The sequence below is a fragment of the Amphiura filiformis genome, chromosome 19, assembly GCF_039555335.1.
Source record: "Amphiura filiformis chromosome 19, Afil_fr2py, whole genome shotgun sequence".
NCBI lineage: Eukaryota > Metazoa > Echinodermata > Ophiuroidea > Amphilepidida > Amphiuridae > Amphiura > Amphiura filiformis.
Window position 1 is genome coordinate 3,786,067 of NC_092646.1, and position 24,607 is coordinate 3,810,673.

At 36.3% G+C, this 24,607-nt stretch overlaps 1 protein-coding gene across 1 annotated transcript in view; it reads right to left on the minus strand.

The window, feature by feature from the left end:
- Positions 1-22,543: 22,543 nt before the first annotated feature.
- LOC140141691 (uncharacterized) overlaps positions 22,544-24,607 on the minus strand; it is a 4,956-nt gene continuing 2,892 nt past the window's right edge. The window contains exon 2 of the mRNA XM_072163602.1: positions 22,544-24,607. This exon is cut by the window's right edge and continues 603 nt beyond it. Coding sequence (XP_072019703.1) covers positions 24,021-24,607 — 587 coding nt within the window. The 3' untranslated portion in view covers positions 22,544-24,020.

Consider the following 24,607-nt stretch of genomic DNA (forward strand, 5'->3'; position numbering starts at 1 on the left):
ACATCCTTACCCAAACCAACTTGAGAAGGTTCCCCCGGGGTGTGTGCAAATTTGCAATTTATAGGCCTACACTCATCATTTAAGCCTAAAATCAAAGTGTTAATACCATTAACACTACCATGGCCCGTTTTGTCGTGATGACTGGCTTCCAAAATGTAGGCCTATTTTAAATTATAAATCTGGTCCCGCTAGAGGTGTGTTTTTACCCGCGGAGGTCTCTCCCTCGGGTTCGTGGATGTGCCACAGTTTTGGGGTAGGCCTACCTTTTCAACGACTATGATGGGTGGGTTTACAGCGAAGACCAACTTTTGGGCGCATTTTGGCAAAAGTGCCCAATAAAAAGCGTCAAATTAGGCCAAATGTGGGTGACTTTGATCCCCGCGGTACAAAACCGCCCGAGGTGTTTTTATAAAAAAATGGTCGGGCCTGCTAAAAAACCTCCCGGAATCAAGCATGGGTAGGCATACCAAAATGCCTTGAGACCCCCCAACCCAGCGCCGGGACCTCCATGACATGATATTCTCCGCGAGTCCACCAGAAAATATAAAAATATAACATTTTGATAGGCCTACTAGACCTATATTTGTCTGTAAACCTTTCTTGTAGTTGTAGGCTACCGCGTATGTCTACCGTGATGACAGTAGCGTAGCTGCCGGGGGGCAATTGCAAAATTGCCTATTTGGGCCCCCGCCCCTAGTGCAAGGAAAAAAGAGGGAAAGAGGGGGAAGAGGAAAAAGAGAGGGTGAGAGGAGGGGCAGAGAGATGGGGAATCCAAACGATATGCAATACAGCTCAATAGGCCTACCAATAAACGATTATTATCAATAAGCCTGGCAAAAATTGTCTATTTGGGCCCCCGCCCCCAGTGGGAAATTTGGTGGATTTGGGCCCCGCCCCATAGGGCCTACAGTCTTGCCCCTCCTGGAAAAAATCCCAGCTACGCCGCTGCGTGATGATGTTGCAAAGTTGCGGAAGTTCATTCATTAATTTTCCATTTCCACTCGACAACAACCCGGGACAACAACAGGCCAGCACGCAGCGCGCAGTAGCTGAATCCCCGAGCTAATCAGAGACATGTGCGTTTCTCTTTCAACAGAAAATATGTGACCATGTGACTGACACGATGTACGCTTCAAATAATTATGCTCTCGTCGTCGAAAGTATGATAATGGCAAATATTTATAATGAACACTCCCTTATTTAGCCACACCTCAGTTCCTTTCTCGGGTTGCCTGGTATATCAGCAAAATCCTACACCTATCGCCTTCCCTTGGTAAAATCCCTGATAAAAACTCGTGATATTGAAATTGAATTTCAGCGCCAGAACTTCCGTCATTCTAGCATCATGGATGGATATGCAGTGGCGCCGCTAGGGGGGCAGTATTTCCCCAATATTTTTTCTTTCCCACCCAGTTTTTAGGCAAAATCCCCACAATTATGTAATTTTCCACTTTTTGCGGCAATTTAGTGCAATGATTTCCAAGTGCCCTGTCTCAAATTCACTTCCCCCCATGCCCCGCGAAAAAAATTCTGGTTCCGCCACTACGGGTATGGCCATAGCTAGGGGCTTTCCCACCCACCCCAGTTGCCCTTGGTTATGCTGGACGTATGAGAAATTTAGAGCTTGTTCAATTCCACCAATTTTAGAAATTTTAAAGGTATACAGTGTATATAGCCTATTAAAACGGATCACAGTCAAATAAAATATCGTAGGCCTAATAATTTTACCAATGGCATTTATTGAGCTGCTCCTATGGTTTAATATTGATATTATATAATTGAGCTCCTTGTCAAGCTCCTGAGTACAGGGACTAACTGAGCTCCCGCTATTTTCAGAAATGAAGGCCTGGCCTTAAATGAATAATTAAGATTGAGGCAGCCTTTTGTTTCATTTTACAGAACTTTTTTAATCCCCCAAAATTAGTGGTTTTTTTTTAATGGGGAGTAGGCTTTTAAAACGAAATTCAAATTTGGCAATATTTTCCATTGCTTAACGAATTGATCTGCGTGAAAATTCCTAAACATGTGGCCAGAGCGGGATGAGTGGTATAAAAATCTTAACTTGTGAGAAAGGACGTAGGCCTATGGGGTTGTATGAGGTTGTGGATCACGAAATGCCCCTTTAATGTGTGCTAGGTAAAGTCATTCTTCCTCCCTTTCGACATGCCAAAATTTATTCCCTCCCCGGCCCCGGCTTGCCAAAAATTGCGTTCTCGAAATCAAAAGGCTGTGCAATCAGTACCGGTATTAGCCTACTAATTATAAGCCAAAATTTCCAAGCGACTCGCTAAAATCGCTTGCCTCCCGTCTCGGCCAGCCAAAAATCACTTGTCCGCACCCCCTGGACTGCCAAATTTTTGTGGCCCCTCCCCTTGGCCTGCCGAAAATGCCCCACCCCTTTGCATAGGCCTAGGCCTATATGCCAATTTTTGGGATCCCCAATTTTCATACCCATACCTTAAATGGATTTCTAAATATCTACCTGTTGCAAGCGCAGCAAGCATGAAAATGTGCACATTTTTTCGCGCCCTAACTACCCCCCCAACATTTTCCCCTCCCATGCACCAGGTTCATTGGCGCTAGATTTGAAGCTAGAAAATACCTAAATATTTTAAAATCCAAACTCGGCAACACCACTTTATCGGGCAAATAGAGCCCGTCGTATACGTAAACAGCGTGTTTAAAAAAAAATGAGAGTGTCACTTTTGTCCAAAAAATTTCGAATTTTGGCCTTGAGCAGCGACAATCAGAGGTAAGAAAAACACAGTATGACGCAGCTTGAAATATAGAATCACTATATCAATTTTGAAGTTTGTACTTCAAAGCACAAGCCGAAACGAGGTGAAATGGTTCTAAAAAAATTGATTTCGCTGTATCTTTTTATCGCGAAACTAGACAATTTGACAGCAGCGAGTCGGAAAAATAGCAAATATCTCAATTTTCTGCTATCGAAATAAAAATTTAAATAGCACCTGCATATAGAAGAGGGTTTATAGAAATAATGTAGGTCAGAATTTTGTCTATGAAATCGTGCACGGAATTGTTATTACTGGTTACAAAACGACATATAAGTGGAGGCCATTTTACTTCAAATTCGGCAAACATGTAAGCTTACTAAAACAAATCGAGACAAGCAATATCAAGAATGAATATGCACATTCTTTTATTGACTTGTTTGTAATGTGCGTCGTAGTTCCCAACAAAATCGCCACTTCCACTGAGAAATTATGGCCGTGTTCCCAAAAATCTTGATGCTCCGGATATTGAAAAAAATTGAAATGTTTGAAAAGTACATTTCTTTTTGAGCCAAGTGGAAAATTCAAGCATAATAATAACCCTTACACTTTCAGCTTTTAGACGTAGTTTGCGTTTTCTCTCTACGATATTTATTTCCAGAAATAGATAATTTTAAAGGGGGCTACATGCAGTCTCATTCTGGATCGATCATTGCAAAGTTTAGTATAACCTTAAGTGTTAGATTTATAATCAAATCTCACAGATTTTAAAATTAAATCTTTAAGATTTAAAATTCAAATCTATAAGATTAATTTAAAATCTAAAATTGATTGGTCCTAAATTACAACCTTAAGGATTTATTTTTAAATCATTGTAATTTAGAGTGTAGACCCTACTATAATGTACGAGAAAATCACGTGAAACAAAATATAAATACATTTTTCCCAATGCAGAGTGTATATTATTTCTAAACTTACTTATAAGCCTTTCCCTATATCGGTAATTCTGTTGCACACTGACAATAGCAAAGTAGAAAGCAAGAGAGAGGAAAATATTCAATATCTCCTCTTATGTATTCGAACCTCGTAAATTTGAACAAAATATTATATTTCTACTTATGTTTAATATCAATTTTAACAGAATTCTTGCCTCCGTTAATTCTAAAATTGGAATTCAATAATGCTTGAGTGGCTATTCATTAATTCTATTCCTGTTCGAATATGTATATCTAGGTCTGTGTCAATCTTCTCTTTCTTTCTCGTTCTTGTCACTCTCTATCTCTCTCTTCCCCAGCATTTTCTCATCTTTTCTGGGGCGTTACCGTAAAGCAACGCAATATATCGTGCTCATGTTTCTTTATTTTTGATTCTTCGTATATGTTATTTATTTCAAATTTGATTTGCTTGAAAGTTCAACAATTTGCGTAGTGGCGATTTTAGCTTTCGCCGTTTGCGAGAAAAGAGTAAAAACGCGCTAATTATGCTAACGCTAATGAAACTAATTAGCACCGTATTGTTTTCGAGAACTGCGTTGCGTGAAGCCAAGAAACCTTATTGGAGAATTATATGGAGCCTAAGTACAAGGATCTTTGTAGTAGATAATTAGCACAAGTAGCACTAAATTAGAAATAATCACTAATTTGCGCTAATTCGCACAATAAATGTATGTGTTTTGTATGTAAAAAAGTCCGAAAGCCATGCGAATTACGCTAACGCTAATGAAACTAATTGGCACCATATTGTTTTCGAGAACCAATCAAGAAACTTTATTGGAGAATGTCAATGCGAGGATGTTTGTAGCAAGAAACAATATATTAGCGCAATTCGCTAATTAGCGCATACTTACTCATTATTACAATTAGCGCTAATTAGCGCATATTCGCTAAATGCGCTAATTAGAGAAAAAGTCCGCGCTAATTACGTTAATAATAATTAAACTAATTGACGCCATATTGTTTTCGAGAAACGCGTTATTTATACTATGCCTCACATCATGTATAGGATCCTATATGTGATACACCGGTTGGTCAATGTATCGAAATTTCTCGCAACCAGGATTTTAAAATTGACCAAATATAAATATAATTGATTTAATTGATGGGCAATAAGAAGATATATTTTACAGCTGATTTTTGCTTTGAAATTTTTCACTTGTACCAAATTATTTTTGAGATGGAGAACCGACAATTATGGTGATAGTTTCGAATCAGAATATGCCCCGAAAAAAGTGTATTTTCATATGAGTGATAGGGCCTATCACTCATTAATTTTGATTATAATGAAGTTGAATATGAGTCTTAAATTGATCTTTTAAATGATTTTGTGCTGAAATTCGGTCGAAGCGCGCAAAATTTTTGACTTTCGTCGCTAGGAGGGGGCAGAACCGGTGCTGAATTGGTCAATTTGACGCCCCCTAAGGATGGCGCCCAGGGCACGTGCCCCCTGCCCCCTCGCTAAGCCACTGTTTATGTTTCACCTAATAGGACTTCAATTTAATTCTAAGCTGCAGTTTAAATTTTAATACAATGGTTGCAATATGAGGTCTATCAAAGATACCATATACATGTTGAATGCTTGTGTGAATGTCTAGATGAACATGGAGTGTCAGTTACAACTTTTACATTTTACAACTTGGATCTTAATCTGTTAAGAGGTGACAAAATATTTTGCGAAAATGTTTGCCAAAATAGTTGACAATAACATTTTCACAACTTTAAAATGTTGCATGGTGTTTCATATAAAACGTTTTATAATGTTTTCATGACCTTTATTATAACCGGACATTTAAATGTTTTTTAAACCCAAACCAAAATGCGGTCATAACATGTTTATAACGTTTTAAATAACGATATATTTGCTTATACATTTTAGGCGGAGATGTTAGCTTTTGCTTCACATAAAAATATCAAAATATGTTTTTAAATTTTTTTAAAGGGTGCAAATGGAAGCTATTTTAAGATTTCAAGGTCAAGTGATGAGATATTGACTGAAATCAATCAGTTTGTATATTTTTTGTTTATACATTTTAGGCGAACATTGTGCCATTTGCGTCACGTAAAGATGTCAAAACATGATGTTAATAATTTTTACCCCCTACAGTAATGAGATATTGACTAAAATTAATGAGTTTGTATACCGTAGAAACCCGTCTATAAGGAATAGAAGCGACTGTGATGATAGCATATTTCACGCTAGCGCCCTCCACAATATTATATCATTATGGAATTTGAGCAAATCATTTACCGACACAAGCAGGTATACAATGTATTATTTTATCTTTATTTCGCATCTCACGAGCATAGCTCACTTGGCAAGGCATAAGACTTTGGTTCTTTAGATCGGAAGATGGTGAGTTCGAGCCTCATCACGGTCACACAAACTTTTATAAACAAAATATTGTTCAAACTTTTCATTTATATTTTCTTGCATTTTCTAAAGACTCCTTTCGTGATCATTTTTTTTTTCATATTTAGTTTAATTTATTCTATTGTTTTTCTTTGATTGTTTCTTTTCTTTGTCTTTTTTTCTTGTTTAATTTTATTTTTCTTTATTTTTCTTTGATTCATATAATATTGGCAGGATAAGGAGAGGAGGGAACTAAAGACCCATTCAGTGATTTGCTCATCCGGACGATCGTAAAAATCATCAAAATTCACCTTTGTCATTGTCATAGATGTGGTAACATAGCCTGCTAGTGGTTCAGCAGAAAACCGTGTGACACATAATATACATTTGGCTACATTTTATTATACGATAAATACGAATTTATTAAACATGGTAACAAATATTCTCTGGCAGATCGGTTATACGATGGAACTGGTAGGCATAGGCCTATTATAAATTCGGGATATTAAATATCTTCCTGACGAGAGAGATCTGCGCATGTGGTCAAAGACGATTCCTTACAAGCCACAGACCGTCCGCTGGAATTAGTTGAACATGAACCATTCGCTATGGCTGTTGGTCGGACCTCTCATCTCTCCACATCGATTGTGACCTATAATCCCCGACATTGCCCTTATGAACTCACATCCTCCTGTTTTATTTCAATACGCTGGCGAAGTTACGTAATAATCGGATTAACTACCATAGCAATAGGTGAAAACAATTTTTGAATATACCGCGTTATACACTGATACGTTCAGGCGGTACCTCTTCATTGAACCATATCATGCTGCACCTGTAAGATCTTTGAAAAGACCAGTATTGTATTCAATCTATGATTGCAGACATACACAGTACAGGTGATGAGTGTAACCTGCTTGTAGCGCAGCGCGATATGTTCAAAATTGTTTTCACCTATTGCTATGGTAATTAATCCGATTAATTACGCAACTTCACCAGCGTATAATGGCCGAATAAATTCTGACCATCACTTGGCTTGTTGGATTCGTCTATACTACAATTCGCTGTCGAAGTGACGTAATAATCGCAATAACTACCATCAAGCAGATTGCACTAATCACCCGCGTATGTCACCAAACATAGATTGAATACCACTCTTTTCATAAATACTTATCTTACATGGCGAGTGATTAGCATTTCTTTGACAACTATGGTTTAATGCATAGGTGCCACGTGAACGATGAAGTGCAGTGCTATATATTCGAAATTGTATTCATCAATTGCTATGGTAGTTAATCCGATTAATTACGTCACATCGACAGCGAATAGCCTATAGTATGGGTTCAAGTGGAACAAAAAATAGTGTATGTCCATTGCTAGCTATGGTAATTAATCATGTTAGTGTTTACATCACTACTTCGGTGAAGACAAGAGAAGTGTGCCTTCTCTACCAACGCCTGTGATATAACAGGTGCAAGCGAAACAAAATTGAATGACCAGAATAGTTTCCTTTGTCAGATGAATTGATTGAAGTTTTTGAAGACACTCTATTCTTGATGGGACAATAGATTCAAATATGGAATAATTATTATTCCTCATCTATTTTTTTTATTGAAAAAACTGCAATTGTGGCAACAGAACAATATTTATTTTGATTTCATTTCAAGTAGAAACAAAATCGTGCTTAAGCCAAAAACGCACCCCACCTACCATTCCTCAAGAATTGGGATGGCACAAAGGTGCAACATAGGTTTTTATTGCAAAGACGAGGACAGACAAGTAGTTACAACACATCTGTCTAACCGTGGGTTTCGCTATTATTTAGAATAAATGCTTTTACTAGTTTCTATAAAACCACAAAATTACTAAAAAAACTATAAAAAAACTAAAAAAAAAAAAACACACCTAAAATTAAAAGTAGAAAGGTAGATTTGAAGAAAGATAAAAAGAACATGTCAAAAGTTAAAATTAAACGAGAATGAAAAAACGGAACCGGTGCCCGGACCATGCTCTCTTCAGCATGTCTTCAGTTCCAAAGTCTGACGCTCTATCAATTGAGCTATACGATCCTGATATACGAAACAGTCGTTATTATGTCAATACAATTGATTGGTGTTACAACATACTTAGATGGAATGCATAGCCACCCAGTGCCAGTATATATTTGCTCAAACTCCAAATACAACAAGCAACCAATTTTATTGAGGGCGTTTCTTAGGTATATCCTTGTAGACGGGGTTTTACGGTATTTTGTTTATATATCTTAGGCAACATGATGGTGCCATTTGCGTCACATAAAGATGTCAAAACATGTTTTAATGATTTTAAACCTGTTTATTGATGGGATATTAACTGAAGTTAATCAGTTTGTATATTTCGCTTTATAATTTAGGCAAAAATGGTGCCATTTGCGTCACATAAAGGTATCAAAACATGTTTTTTAATATTTTTAGCATGTACAGTGCAAATGGCGGCCATTTTGAATATTTCAAAGTCAAGTGATGAGACATTGGCTGAAATTAATCAGTTTGTATATTTTGCATACACATTTAAGGTTGAAAGTGATGCCATTTCCATCACATAAGATGTCAAAATATGTTTTTTAATGATTTTTAACCTGTACAGTACAAATGGCAGCCATTTTGAATATTTCAAGAAGTCAAGTGATAAAACATTGACTGAAATTAATAAGTTTGTGTATTTTGCTTACACCTGGATACATTTTAGGAGGAAATTGATTCATTTGCTTCACATAAAGATGCCAAAACATTTCTTGTACACTTGGTGATTTTGGGCGCCATCTTGAAATTAGGGAAAAATCGAGGTGGTCCTTGGCCTTATTTTGTATGTATTATCCCAAGTAACATATGTGCCAAGTTTGGTTCTGGTAGGAAATTGCAGTAGTTTTCCTGGAATGTACCTGCCTAATTGTAAAGCTTTTGTTCTCGATCGATTAATAACATCCCAGCAAACACAAAACGTTTTCGACATCATTCGCAAAAGGTTATAAAAGGTTGTCAGGAAACGTTTAAATGTCGGGTTATATAAAGGGTATATTAAGAGTATAAAACGTTTTCATAACCTTAAAAATCATTTTTTGATAATCTAATGCTCAGCAAACAAAAATGTTTTACAGACAACGTTTAAATGTCGGGTTATATAAAGGGTATAAAAACGTTTTAATAACATTCCAGAAACATTCTTGAAAACTTGATACAAAACATTTTAAACAGAATGTTATTTTAGTTGAAAAATATTTTGCGAAAAATGTTTGCCCAAAATATTTTCAATAACGTTTTAAAAACGTTTTCATGACCTTTATATAACCCGACATTTAAATGTTATTAAAAGGTTTTGAAAGAAACATTTCAAGAACATTTCTGTGTTTGCTGGGTTCAAACATTTTTAACATAATGTTATTTAAGTATTGACACAATATTTGGCAAAAATGTTTGCAAAAATAGTTTACAATAACATTTTTGAAAACATTTAAAAATATTGTTGTAGAGTGTTTTCATGCAAAACGTTTTAAAACGTTATCATGACCTTTATATAACCCGACATTTTAATGTTATTAAAACGTTTTTACCTAAACCAAAAGCGAAAATATAACTTATTTAAAACATTTTTAAAACGTTTTTGTGTTTGCTGGGATATGACAAAATATTGTGCACCACTTTTACATTTACCCCTTCTCCGGCCAATTGCAAGGTCAAACAGACGTAAGTGTAAATGTTATTAAGGGGGTACTTTTTTCCACATTGTATTTTAAAATCTATGAAGCTCTGAGACATATTATGTTTTGGCCAAAACAACACGACGTTTCAAGTATTCTTGTCTTAAACGCTAAGCCTAAACCTGAACTAGAAAGGTGCTGCTGATATAAATAAAAGAATATTTATTTTTCGTTTTACCAATTTGATCACGAAATGAATATAGAATTAATTATCACATATTTACAATATCCAGGATATGATATCCATGTCCACAATTATTATTCTATATGTTGGTCGTTGATGCGGTCCGTACAGCCGCCTTATTGTCAACACTAGTTGGTTGCTTTCTCTCCTTTCGAGCACACCCAAAAGCTTTCCGGTAAGCCTGTCTGTATCGCGAATTGCTAAGTCCATATATAAGAGGATTGAGTGCGGAGTTGATGAACCGAAGACAACTGCCGTAAAATTCCAAGTTCCGAATAGCAGTGGCCTCTCCAGTTCCACGCAAATGCCAAGTAACGGTCAATATGAACTCTACAAAAGTGCTAATTTCATATGGGACCATCAAGATGAAGAATACGGTCCCGTTGATGATTAACATCTTGGCCACCTGGTTTTGTACTCGTTGCAGTTCACGTTGCCTTTCCTGGTTTCTTTCGCCACCAACATTGCGCTTACCGAGACGCCTTATGATACTGCAGTACAATATAATGTTAAGACACAAGTTAGCAATAAAGAATACTGATTGCATCCCATGACTTACAGCCCACCAAACTGGGCTCAATGTACTGCAAACGGTTTGGTCATCTCCGATATAAATATCTGTCATCTCTTTAAGCCCAGGTGGCCAAAGAAAGCAAAATGAACTTGATCTTACAGTTTTCAAACAACCTAAAGTACCCATGATAACAGCAACTAACCAGGTGACTGCGGTAACCTTTAATGTGTATCTTTTTCCCCTTATCATACGGTGCTTCAGCGGATGACATATTGCCATGTATCGTTCAAATGCCACAAGAGTGATCATGCAGACCGATCCGTAAAATGTTAGTTTTATCGATAAATTAAACGATATACATTGCGCATTTGTATAGTATGGATGGTTCAGTAACAAGCCGGTATTACCTTGCCAAGTCTTAAGTAAATCAACAGCAGATGCGATCAGAAACATTATATCTGCAACAGCCAGGTTTCCCAAGTAAACGTTAGTCATTGTTCGCATGTCAGGTACTCGAGCTAAAACAAAAAGAAAAGTCAAGTTCATCAGAATCCCCAAAAGCGCAACAAGTGGAGACAAGTAGAATTTCAGGACATAATTATGTTGCTTATAGAATGCGTTCAGGAAAAATTCGGGTGGAAAATGGTAGTAGTTTATCATGAAGGACTTCCCCGCTAAACCCATTTCGTAACATGATGTATTACGCCATCGGTCGTCATCATTAAAGCCAATGTTATATTCTTTCGTAGTAAATGTATCCATCGACGTGGTTTCCATTGCGACAGGCAGGTGTACCAAGTATAAGCTGATGATAAGTATGCTTTCTCTGGTATGAGATTATCACAAAGAGTCCGGTGCTCCAGTGCGGGTTTAATAAATAAAAGCAAGATTGAAGTGGGAAAAATGATATTTTGTTGTACGCAGGCGCGAAGAAAATAAAATTCATATTGCTGGTAGCGTATTATAGATTAGAAACCCCAAAGCGAAAGGTAACGTAGGTAAATGGAAAGGAACTGTATTAACAATAACAAAATATGTGCAAGATTTGTCTTTAGCATGTCGCTTTTTTGAAATATCAGCAAAAATATCAAAATTTAAAACAAACATGAACCTTATATAATAAATACATATTCGCACTCGGCGGCCCAGTCACTACATGCCGCTGTGATTTTGGGTAACTCGTCGCTTCCCCTCTCCAGTTACTTGTACTTTAGGTTTGCCCATACCCCAGGCCTTAAGCATTTGTTTAACCTATTCACTATTCAGGGCATAGAAGTCAGGTAATGTCGTGTCCTGAAATAATTGAAAGCTGTGTTCTTCACACTTATCTTCCTTGGTGGTCAAATACGGATTTATACGTTGAACATATACCTCCAGTCATTATGCTGGATCTGGATCTGGATTGGTTACTCCGTATAAGCAGGTACCTGCATCTCAACAGAGGTTTTGACCTTTGAATCCTAATCCTAATGCTCTGCAAGAATATATCAGTACCCTTAATACTTTTGCTAAAAACAGAAAACTGATGTCGGTTACCTTCCTTACATTTAGGCCATGAAGGCCAATAATGTCTGGTTGGATGAAATACATTCCCTTATTTTGCATGTATTTTGCATGTATTTGTGAACTTTTTTATTGGACCGTTATTGTAACGTAACTTTGGTACCATGATGGGCATGAAACTTGGTTGGTACAGTCACCATTTACAGCCAAATTTTGGGAAGGTCATTTAGTGGTCACCAGGTGTCATCTGAGGCTAAATTAGTCAAAACTATCGGATGGGCATGAAACTTGGTGGGTACAGTCACCATCAGCCAGGTAATCGCTCCTATCCGAGTATGGGTAACCGCCTAGTATTACATATTTTGTACAATTTGGACATGCTCCTTTTACAATTGATGTCTTATTGTCGGCTTTTGCAGGCAACTGAATGCTGATTGGCTCAGGATAGATGTCGTATTCCTCTATGTGGGTCTCTTGACGATATAGTTACTTTGTATTCATTGTGACAACATCAACATTTTCGTGTAGAAACATGGTTCCTGGCTGAGTTCGGAACAGCTGTAGTCTTCGGTGCCGTATTAATATCTCATAAAAAGAGCACGAATATAGTGAGTGTGTATACATTTCCAGCATGAAAACTTGCATCTACGTCAATATTATACTGCTTTGGATACGTTTATTGGCAATTATTTTGATTTATACCAAGGCTATACCAAACTGTTATCAAACTTGTGTTGTGATTGGCACTTACATGAGGTATTGTGTTCTGTTATAAAGCATACAGTTTACGACTGAGTTGTTTAGGACTTGGTCAATACGTAAACCTAGAGTGAACACAGTGGTTTGACAACGGAGTGAAAGATCCAATATTGATAAGCCACGCATAAAAAAAGCACACCCCTTTGCGTGTATAGCAGAAAATTATAAATAATAGAATGTTTGGAATTTTGTAACTAAAATACCAACTGCATTCTGCATTATGTTTTTTTAAATTTATTTATGCCTATTTATATATTTGTTTATTTACTGACTTATTTATTTATTTGGTAGATTAGTAAGTAATTATTAATATTCCATGATTAATCGGTTTATTATTGAGAGTTGATAACTTGAAAACTTGATTGATTGATCGATTGATAGCCATTTCACATATACCTAGTTTCGATGGAATGTCTATTTGAATAGCATCGGACATTAGATAAATATCAAAGGTCATAGGTCACAAATATTTAGGTTCAAGAAGTTGTCATGGGTGACATTTTGGATATGCACGTTCATATCATTTTTTTTTTAATTCCATTTTTACCATGTAAAATTAACTTTTTTCATCAAAATAATGCATTTCACCCAAAATATTGCATCAAGATAATAAAGACGCAATTTTTGTTACCAAATTCTGATTCCGATTCTGATTCATATTCATATTACGTGTATTCTTTTTTAATCTGTTTTAATAATTGGCATTTTTGGTTAAAAGAAAAAGGCAAAAAATCGCAAAAACTGCATTTTTAAAACCAAATATCTCAGCTCACGTCACTTTTCAGAAATGCCAGCCGGGTTAATCAGAATAATCTAAAAGATGAGACTCTTATGGTTAATTTTAACCCGGCTGGCACCTTTGTCCAAAAATGTTGCACGAAACCTTAACTAGAGCAGATAGACCGATGTGGCCTCTCTACTACCAGGTCTACTATACAACTGTCAGCCTACTTTGTACAGCTAAATATAATTATGATTCGTCTCTTTGCTAAATTTATCAATCGTAATTTGGTGCGATTCAGCCAAATCAAAATATAGATATCTACGTGGAGGAAGATTTACCATTAATCTCGATTGGTCACTTTGCCGAATTCATAATGAATAGCGCCATTAGATCAGTGATCAAAGTTCATCAAACTGTTATTAAAGACATAATGTACGATCTTATAATCTGAACTTTTAAACCCGGCATATTTTGGCATATTTTCAATGTTAACACAAATCCCAACACCTAAATGGAATCATCCCTTTGTAGGTCAACAGAGTAATTTTGGCATAATGTGGTATTATGACTTTAAGTCCTCCATAGAACTCCATGTTAAACGACCAAAATAGCCAGTGGGGTTTCTTTCACTTTACCTTGTTATATCACCCTAAAATAGACAGAAACCCTTCCCGGCAGTTATAACTAATATTATTTCAGCATAAAGAATAACAAAATTAAAATTTGACGGAAATCGTACATTATGGTTTAAAGCGCTTTACATTTATTCCGCGGCCACTAGGATATATCTCATATATCTCATACCGTTATGACTACCCTTAAGGGATCTGGAATGAGCGTTTTGAGCATTTCGACAGTATATTCTGTGGGACATGAAAGCACATCAGACATATCGAATTGCATTCTGAATACGAAGAATGTCTTTCTGATATCAAATAATTTTCATTTTGTGAAATTCACGATATAATACAAATTTTATGACATATTATTAAAATTTGATATTTTTCACATTTTTGGTATATAACAGTCCTCGAAGTAAATTTTATAAATGTAATTATATATTCTTAAAATGTATGTAGGTGGGATGAAAAGCCGACGATCAATTGAAAATTTTGACCTTTCGTATTGAAGATATGGATTTTTTCCCCAAAACAGCAAAAAAAATCCATATCTTCAATATAAAAGGTCAAAATTTTCAATTGGTCGTCGGCTTTTCCTCCCAGCTACATACACTTTAAGAAAATATAATTAGATTTATAAAATTTACTTCGAGGACTGTTATATATCAAAAATTTGAAAAATATCAAATTTTGATAATTTGTCATAAAATTTGTATTATATCGTGAATTTCAAAAAATGAACATTATTTGATATCAGAAAGACATGCTTCGTATTCAGAATGCAATTCGATACGTCAGAGGTGCTCTCATGTCCCACAAAAAATACTGTCGAAACGCCATAAACGCTCATTCTAAATCCTTAAGGGATTGGGCCATCTTGTCTCAAATAGCTCCGAAATGGGAGAAATCTGCCATGTTTGCTGTGAATTTTTGCCTAGCAATATCTATCTCAGGTGCAAAATTTATGGTGCACATGAAAGAATGAAGTCTTTAGATTAATATTTCAGCATCCTTAATATTATTAGCTTATTGGAAATTCTTCAAATATGCCTGTACATATAACGATGCAAAACAGCCCACGCACTTTTTTATACGCGAACTGTTTTCGAGTAGTCCGTGTTGGACGATGACCCTATCTTTCTGCTGAGGTATTTACAGAACCTTAAAATAAGAATTATGATAGATATTTGTGACTTCGGAATGCGACAAAGGCATGTTCGAAGCTCGTCAATACACAAACTTCTACCTGATTTTACAGTCTCGTCGACCACTGTCTGGCGCATGTTATTTTGTTACTCTAAATTCAACAAAATTCCATTTTTAGGCAAAAGACTTCTGGAGATACCATCCTACATGTCCGTGTTCGATTTATGGTAATACAATTAACCAATTTTGAAATATCAATATTTTCAGATTCACGGAAGCCATATTTTGTACGTTTTCGACAGTAACGAGTTAACGCCAATTTTGGTACAAGTTTGTCAGTTTTGCCGAAGTTATTTATCCGGTTAACTAACGAATATCAAGGTTCATAGGCGAGCTAATAGCGCTATGTTATTATATTACTTTTACTTACGATCTTCATAATGATTCATTTGAGAACGAATATACCTTATAGGTCTTCAACTTTGTCTTCACACGACTAGCCATATTTTATGGAGTGTTGCCAGGCAAGTCAAAAGCAAATTGGGACAAATCGGCACTAAATATGGACCGTAACTACATCAACATATCACCCAAATGTCCATGTTATTTAGGGTACAATGTTAATGTAAATACATTGTAATATACAAATTTAAAACATTGTTGAAAATGTTCTAACGTGCGTATGCGTGATTCTTTCTCCCGTTTGAGTTTTAATGTATATACCTAGTATAAGATATTGACAGTCAATTCATAAGAAGCCCAAAGTTATAATACTAACACTGCAGCGCTGGCAATACGACCAATTCTGTAAAACGATATGACATGAAATCGTTCCGCTTGATTTATCAGGTTTATAATGGTGACAAAGGAACAGGTCTCTAGTTTGATTCCACAACCATTCAAACCGATCTCATGTTTTATTGTATTATCATGTACAGGGTGTCCCAATAAAAAGAGGCCCCTCATCGCGTCCTCTTTTTCTCGTATTTTTAAAATTTGATCAAATATATTTTGGTATGTAAAGAAACCTTGAGTCGTTAGCTTTAATAAACCAAAACAATTATATCAATCGGTTCATAACTTTCGAAGATATGCTCTTTTAAAGAAATGTGCCCGTTTTTCACTCTGTCCACGGAGAAGGTTTGGCTACTCTAAAGATTGAAAAGGAGTACACATACCATGCATGAATATCAAACATTCCTTAATGATAACTTTATAAAATAACTTTATTTTTGGAATGGGCTTTACCGGTGGGTTTATGGGCAATGGATTTTGTTAATAGTGTCATTAATTTGTGGGTAAAATGGATGCCGAATGGGACTTCTTTTGCTTTACTTGCAATTACTTATTTTTTTCTTGGTTATTTATGCCTTTTTATTTTATTATGTTTCTTAGTTTCTTACTGTGTTGTTTCTTGCTTTCTTTTTATTTATTTACAGTCATTTCTCTTTTTAGGATAAAAGGTTGCCCTACAACGCTGTTTGGTTTGTCTTTGGTTCTTCTGAAGTGAGTTTACTGTGCTGCTCTGCCCTCTACCTGGGTTGCCTCCTTGGCGAATACAGGTTTCAGCCCTGGTACTCATTGCATCAATTGCGTTGCGTACCATCCTTGTGCGCCGGATACTTGCGAATGCATTCAGTAATACGTTTGCGAAGATCTTGGATTTTGCCACAAAGGAAAAAAAATCAAGTGGTGTGAGGTCTGGTGATCGTGCAGGCCACTCCACAGCATGAGCCAGCCCAACCACTCTGTTTGCTATCCGTGGACAGAGTGAAAAACGGGTACTTTTATTCAAAACAGCATATCTTCAAAAGTTGTGAGCCGATTGAAATAATTGTTTTGGTTTATTAAAGCAAACGATTAAAGGTTTCTTTACATACCAAATATTTAATCAACTTGTCAGAAATGGGAGAAAAAGAGGGCGCAATGAGGGGCCTCTTTTTTTTGGGACACCCTGTATTAAAATGAGGATGGCTATGTCATAAATGGACCGGAACAATATAACCGTATACTACCACCTGTGTTGAAGGACAGTTCTAAGATACAGGGTGTTCCAGAATGATCTATGCCGTTAAAAATTAATCAACAGTGTATTTAATTTTAGTACCGGTACATGGAATACAATGACATAAATGTCACCTACTTATTGTGTTACTTTCATTGCAAAAACTTGATTCGTTTTGGCGTGATATTGATATTCTTAAAACTGGACACAAATTGCATGTGTGTAACTTACAGCACAGGCTTCATAAGCACAAGACATTGCTGCTTTATCACTATCGCCCAGACGTAGACCTACTTTGCAATATAGTGTAGAAATCATTCAGTTGTCATAGGAGATACACCAAATTTGGCACAAATGTAGAGCTTGCAACACTGAATAATTCTTAATATTGATTTAAGTGACCTTTTCCATGTGTTTTCAATATTAGTCCCGATATTTTTGCTGAATTAAAAAAAAAAAATGTTACGATAAATTTTACGCCAAAAATGTAATTCTTATAGCGGATATAACTTGTTCAAGAAAAACTTGCTGCAAATGTAATGTTCACCTTTTTCACCTAGTTGTGTGTTTGCCAATAGGGACATAAATACATGCTGTGGCACTAGGACGAATCTTCTCTATAATATTTTTTATAATAGGCCCCTAAATCAATCTCTGCCGGCATTTCAAATGATGAAACTCACACCGCAATCATTATTTTCGAAACTGCCGCCAAAGACGACACATGCAGTATTAGGTCAATCAAGCTTAAAAAATCCTTTATACCATGCATGCTATATAGTAATCGATAGATCATAACAAAATTAGCTGCAAAACTTTTTCCAAATAACTTTGTGCTGAACGGTTATTCATTATTTTCATAATAGATTGTATTGTCAAAACTTAAACTTCACCATTGTACGCAATATTCTGTAATTTCTTTTAGAAACATTCGATCTTTAATACCAAGAAAGCTAAATATATGTAATATATAGAACTCAAAACAATACGACTGATAACAATGCTATTCATACCTACAAAATTCAACTTTCCCGGTATGGATCATTCTGGGACACCCATGCAGCTTAAGATGACAGCGAGACAGGTTTCTCTAGATTACACGGCCATTCATACCTATTATCTGTTTTAGGGAACAAACCAAAAAAATCGATGACGTCTTATAAACGAAACCAGTTTCGTTTAAGGGGTAGGGGGTAAAAATACTCGATTACGTTTGTACAAAAACATCGGTCTGAAGAATGTGTCATTATTATTATTATGTCAAAATTTTCAACATTTCATTATTACGTTTCTGGCAGGGAGGGAGGGGGTCGGCTGAGAAACGAAACTAGTTACGTTACGTTTATTGGACGTCATCGATCTTTTGGTTTGTTCCCTTATTGTAACCTTATAGAGGCCAGACTTTTATTTGAATGATAATGGCTTTGTCACGCCGTACTGAATACCCTCTGTACGGAATGTTACATCACAATCTTTATCGACTTGACAACAGGCACACCCCGGTACAAATAATTGTAAATCGTGGAAAGTCGTATTTATGACAAAATGATTAAAAAGTGATACTTTTAGGTATTATTCTGTTAGTTTCTGTTTGGCAAATCATAAATACTCGCGTGTTTTGGTCAAAATGGCAATAATCTTTTTTTCTACCCCTACCCACCTGAAATAGCTAAACACAACCCTTAAGGCGACGAAAAAAGAAAACCCTGTTCTACGGGCCCGACCGACCCAGATTTTGAACAAATTGGGAAAAAAATTCAGGAACAATTTTTTTTTTTGTATTTTCCCAAATTGCAAATATTTACAGATTTTGGTGATTTTTTGGGTCATTAAAAAAAAAAAAGCCCGACCGACCAACCATACTTCAATGGTCAATCCGCCCATAGAATAGAACCAAAAGGGTGAACATTTACGTGTAATGCGTCGGCAAAATATGAATGGCCAAGTGGACCAAAAAACGTGTAAGATTATACGTGTAACCTTACACGTGTAAGATTGCATCTTATACGTGTAAGATCGCATCTTATACGTCTTCGAATTTAGCGGGTTGCTTAAATTGACGAATCAAATATAAAGAACCCATATTTAAACCCCAAACAACCAATCATCTTACGCGTATTCATCTTCGACCAATAAAATTACGCCATAGCATTTCTTACACGCGTAAGAATTGACTATTAGGGATGGACGGTATTCCAATTTGACTAGTACATACGACGAGCGTCGAATAATCTCAGCGTCGATATCGATATGTACCACGGTAGATTTCGCAAACGCGATCATTTTACTTTCACCTCTTGAAATTAATTGACATTGAGTAAAAATTGACTCCAGATTACTGAGAAAAGGTAACCCGAAAGCTGTGACCATGACGGTCCAACAATAGGAACAATTCATGACAGTTTCGGTATACAATACATTGTTGCACAGATTGTAGCAAATATAAATTGAGAAAATACCTTGTTTACGATGTTGGTGATGAGCTCTACTTATCCTCGGTACGCCGCCAATAATATCGAGTATTGTCCATCACTAAATTCAAAATCTTACACGTATAAGAAGTCGTGTGTGTTACAAATCTAGAAACGTCTTTACATATTATTGGTCGAAGTTTGCTACGCGTAAGATGGTTGGTTGTTTGTGATTTCTTACTCTGTGATTCGTCAACTTAAGAATCCAACTTCATTCTTACACGTGTAAGATGCAACCTTACACGTATAAGATGCAATCTTACGCGTATAAGATGTAACCTTACACGTGTAAGATGCAATCTTACACGTGTAACCTTACACGTTTGTCTTACCCGTTTTTTGAACCACTTGGCAATTCATAGCAAAAGCATCTTGCAGCTTGATTTAAAGAGATGCTTTCTTGGATCAAGGCGTGACAATCATGATGTTGCCATAAGAGATTGGCTTTAGAGGCTGGATGCTGACATTCAACCTTTTGATGCAACCAATCTCTGATGGACATTTCTTCTTTGACTTGTACGCCTTTATTAAAAAAAGAACCGTTGCTCTAGATCTTTGCCACTGTTTCGGTCTGCCATATTTACAAGTATTTCATTTCTTGCCAACGAGAGAACTATGCATGACACTACAAACCTTATTTCTTCTCCTGTAGTGATTTTACCATTTTTGAAGGCTAAATAAAATGAATCATTGTTTCATACTGAAAAACGATTGCATGTGTGACTGAGTTATTGGACATATACACATAAAGAAAACACAAAAAACAACTAAATCAGTCAAAACATTGGTCACATTAATCCTTTAACTACAATAGTGATGTGCACTAATAATGGACTATCACCGATCTATCTCACTGACTACATCGCTACCTACATTCCACCTAGGAAAGGCCTTCGCTCTGAGCTGGATATAACTCGCCTTGTCATCCCTAGGAGTAAGAGAAAAATTGGTGATGGTTCATTTAGTGTGTCTGGTCCAACCCTCTAGAACCAGTTACCGGCTACCCTTCGCACTGCTCTCACAGTTGAATCGTTTAAAAAGGTCTTAAAACATATATTTGCTAATGTATTTGCTGTTGTTATTTTTGTTTGTTTGTAAAGCGCAATGTTCATATTTTTGGTATTGCGCTATATTAAGCGCCGTTGTTATGTTATGTTATGTTATTTGTACTCTTTTTGCTCATGTTGTTTTACTTGTTATGAGATAATAACTTAAAATCTATGCATTAAATTTATATAACTGTAACGTTTGATACCTCATTTGCCTTAATAGCGCAAAATGTGTTGCCATGGTGACATTTGAATAACACAAAACAGATGCAGCTTCAAAATTTGCTCTGAATATCTACTAAAGCCGGTGACACTAATAGCAATAAAAGCAACATGTTCAATTGGTTTAAGTACAATATTTGAATTGGTATCCTTTTCATTCAATGAGTCACCATGGTAACGCATTGTTGGTTATTTGAGAATGAAGTAGCAAAATTTGCAGAACGAAAATGAAATTCGTTTTTGCTGTTTCAATTTTATAATATAATGCATAGATTTTGAGATAGTATCTCATATCAAAGGGGGGATTACTTTTTGTGATGTGCTTACATAATTTGTTTGGGGAATGTAACATCTCAGAATCTAAATTGCATCAAATTTGCAAACAGAAACAGCAGAATGTGAAACCAAATTATATACACCTCATATACCTTCATTTCAGCAGGTATACAGGCTGAGTCAAAAAGAAGTAAACTCATGTTTGAGAGGCTGTAACTCGAGATCTTTAGAGAATATACTAAAAATGAAAATACCACTGGAAAGAACAAATTCTACACGTCTAAATTAAAAAAAGAATTGTTGCAATTGCTCACAGCAAACTAAAGTTATACTCATTTGAGTACAACCAACCATTTTTGTAACTGCACACGGTTTCACTTCCCAAGTAGGGGCCTACCTATTATATTGATTGGTAAGGCGCGATATTCAAATACAAATAAAGTTCTGTTGCAGGTGTGGTTTTGATCAATAATTCCTACATGTTAAAGGGCTCTTTTGATATGAATTTTACCTCATTGCACTACATTAGAATAAAACGGACCAAATGACAACATGGCACCACAATTTACCCTACGGGAGCGCACGTTTCTGTCGACGAAGTATCATGAAACTAAGAGTCCCACTAAAGTTCAGCGTCATTTTCGTCTCCTATTTCCTACAGCTAACCGGGTTTCATGTAAGGGCCGGTAGCAGTATATAAGAATGTGAACAAGCTGAATGTGCATGGGACACAAAGGAACAGACAACCGGAAGCTTCAGGCAGACCACGAACTGCTAGATTACATTGAACATTGCTAGAGTTAGACATGCGTTACAGCAAGACCAAAGATCAGCTCAATCCTTTACCCAACATTCCCCAATCAAGCTTCTGCCGGATCGTTCGTAAAGACTTGAATTGGTATCCCTACAAACTATAGTACCGTCATGGACTTTGTTCAATATTAATTAAAAGCAAAAGTTGTCTTTTCAACAATAAATCCTGTTAGCACTTTATCCTGTTAGCACTTTGCTGATTCGTCGAAATTGAAATGGATGAAAATCAATCAACCGTGTGCAGCTACAAAAATGGGTGGTTGTATTCAAATGAGTATAACTTTAGTTTGCTGTGAGCAATTGCAACAATTCTTTTTTTTATTTAAATATTTATAATTTGCTCTTTCCAGTGGTATTTTTATTTTTAGCAGATTCTTTGCAGATCTCGAGTTACAGCCACTCAAACATGAGTTTACTTCTTTTTGACTCAGCCTGTAATACCGTTATCATCACTATATCCTTGAAATAAAAAGATACGCGTATTCATATACACGTTTTCTTCTCATTCTAAAGTGATCACCGTGGCAGCAATTAAACTATGTCACAATTGAGGTACAAGATTTGAATAATATAATTGTCTTAAGTTTCGTGCAAAAAAACCTGTTTATTCACAGTTCACTCTATTTTGCAGGTAGCTCGAATATTGGTCGTATTTTAATGAAAATAATGGGGGATTTTAAAACAACTTTCTTGTTCTTATTTGATCTCTCTCTCAAACGGGAATACAGACTAAATGGACCCCAATGGAAATAAGCTTCATTCATAACCTCATTAATAAACGCGATGCGTGAGATCCAATCATATTTTATTATTTGTGAAAACGCAAATCGAGGTCATTAATATCTCACAATTGACCGCAAAATGCGTAATTGTTCCAATGTCGCACACAATTGACTTCTGCGTGCGCCGTATTGTGCGTCCAACGAACTGCGCGCGCCCTGGCTGCGGTATTTGGATTGCGCGCTACCATATTTGCACAGATTCTGATACGCACTTTTGTTATTGGTCGTTTTGTTTTAGCCTGATCGATTGTGGGAAAGGGAAGATGTAAAATTGTTTATTTTTACAAATTTTTGAGGAAAATTTTGTGTTATTTTGTAAAGTTAGAAGATTAAAGTGACGGTCAAAGTGACGGTTATGAATATCCCTCGGGGTTGCGCCCCTCGGGATATTCCTCGGTTCCAAAGGCAAAATGTTTAGATTCCTCGGTTCAAAAGGCAAAATGTTTAGATTTTTCAAAATGCCCTCCAAATAACCGATGCGCAGTTATTAACCTCTAAATAGAGGCTTTCTTGGGTTATCCAAGCTTGTCAAAACCCGAACAAATCAAATCAAAAAACATTTCGTTAATTACTTGAAACAATCACCATCTGTAAAGAAAACAAACAATAACAACAAAATATATTTTTGGATGGACAAGATTCCTTCAGTCTACATTATTAGGATTGACATGACAAATGATTACAGATATAATACATGCTAGGGAAGAAATGTATATCGTCTGTGGTAATATTTCTGTTTGCGCCGAATAGATTATTTTATTGTTCAAACAAATCCGAGACTAAAGTACATTATTTCAGGCGACTAATACAGCTACTTTCTTACACTCCTATCCCATTTATAAGTGGCCTGCTGAAAAAAGGATATAAATTCACTATTGTGCGTAAAGATAGTTGACAAGAATTTCAGTTAGATGTTTCAACTCAAAGCTCGGGAACTATTTGCGACCCATCAGTCATTATTCTGTGTTATATTTTGATGCCATTTTCATCAAACCAGCAACCATCATGGTCGCTTATGGTCAAACCAATCCCACTTGTAATCTGTCTTTTAAAAATCGCGTCGACGATATGAATCCGCTATTCGTGCGCGTGAAGTAAAGTATTTGGAACTCTTTCAACTCGGTCATGCATACCCATTAATTATACATTTTGATGCAGCTGTTATCGGCAACCAATAACTCATCCTTGTTGCTAATCGTCAGGCAGGTAGGAGCACCTAATCCCTCGATAATGCACCTTACGTACGCTCCGGATGACGTAAATTGATGAACTCCCTTCTCGCCATCGTAATTGACTACAAAAAGCACGTCACCCTTGCTCCAGCATACGCCCTTTGGATTCCATTCCTTTACATTAGCAGGTGCATTGAGAGTAAAGAGAACTTGTCCACTCTTATTGATGTCTACGACTATGACGGATTTGCAGCATGAACCCCAACATGATATCGCAAGATGGTCCTGAGAGTCAACAGATATGTACCATGGATGCACAGTTACATTGAACTGGCTCGTCAGGGTACCATCCTCCGAGTGAAGGCTGATGCATTTATTATTATGTTCTCCAACAACGATACGGTTGTTTCTGGGAATCATAGTTATACCCAGGGCTTGTCTACCTGAGGGGATTGAATACGTCCTCAAAAATGTTAAATTCGATGAGAACTTGTAAACGTACGTGTCGCGTGCAGTTAAGAAGATCTCTCCCTTTTCATTACTGATACATC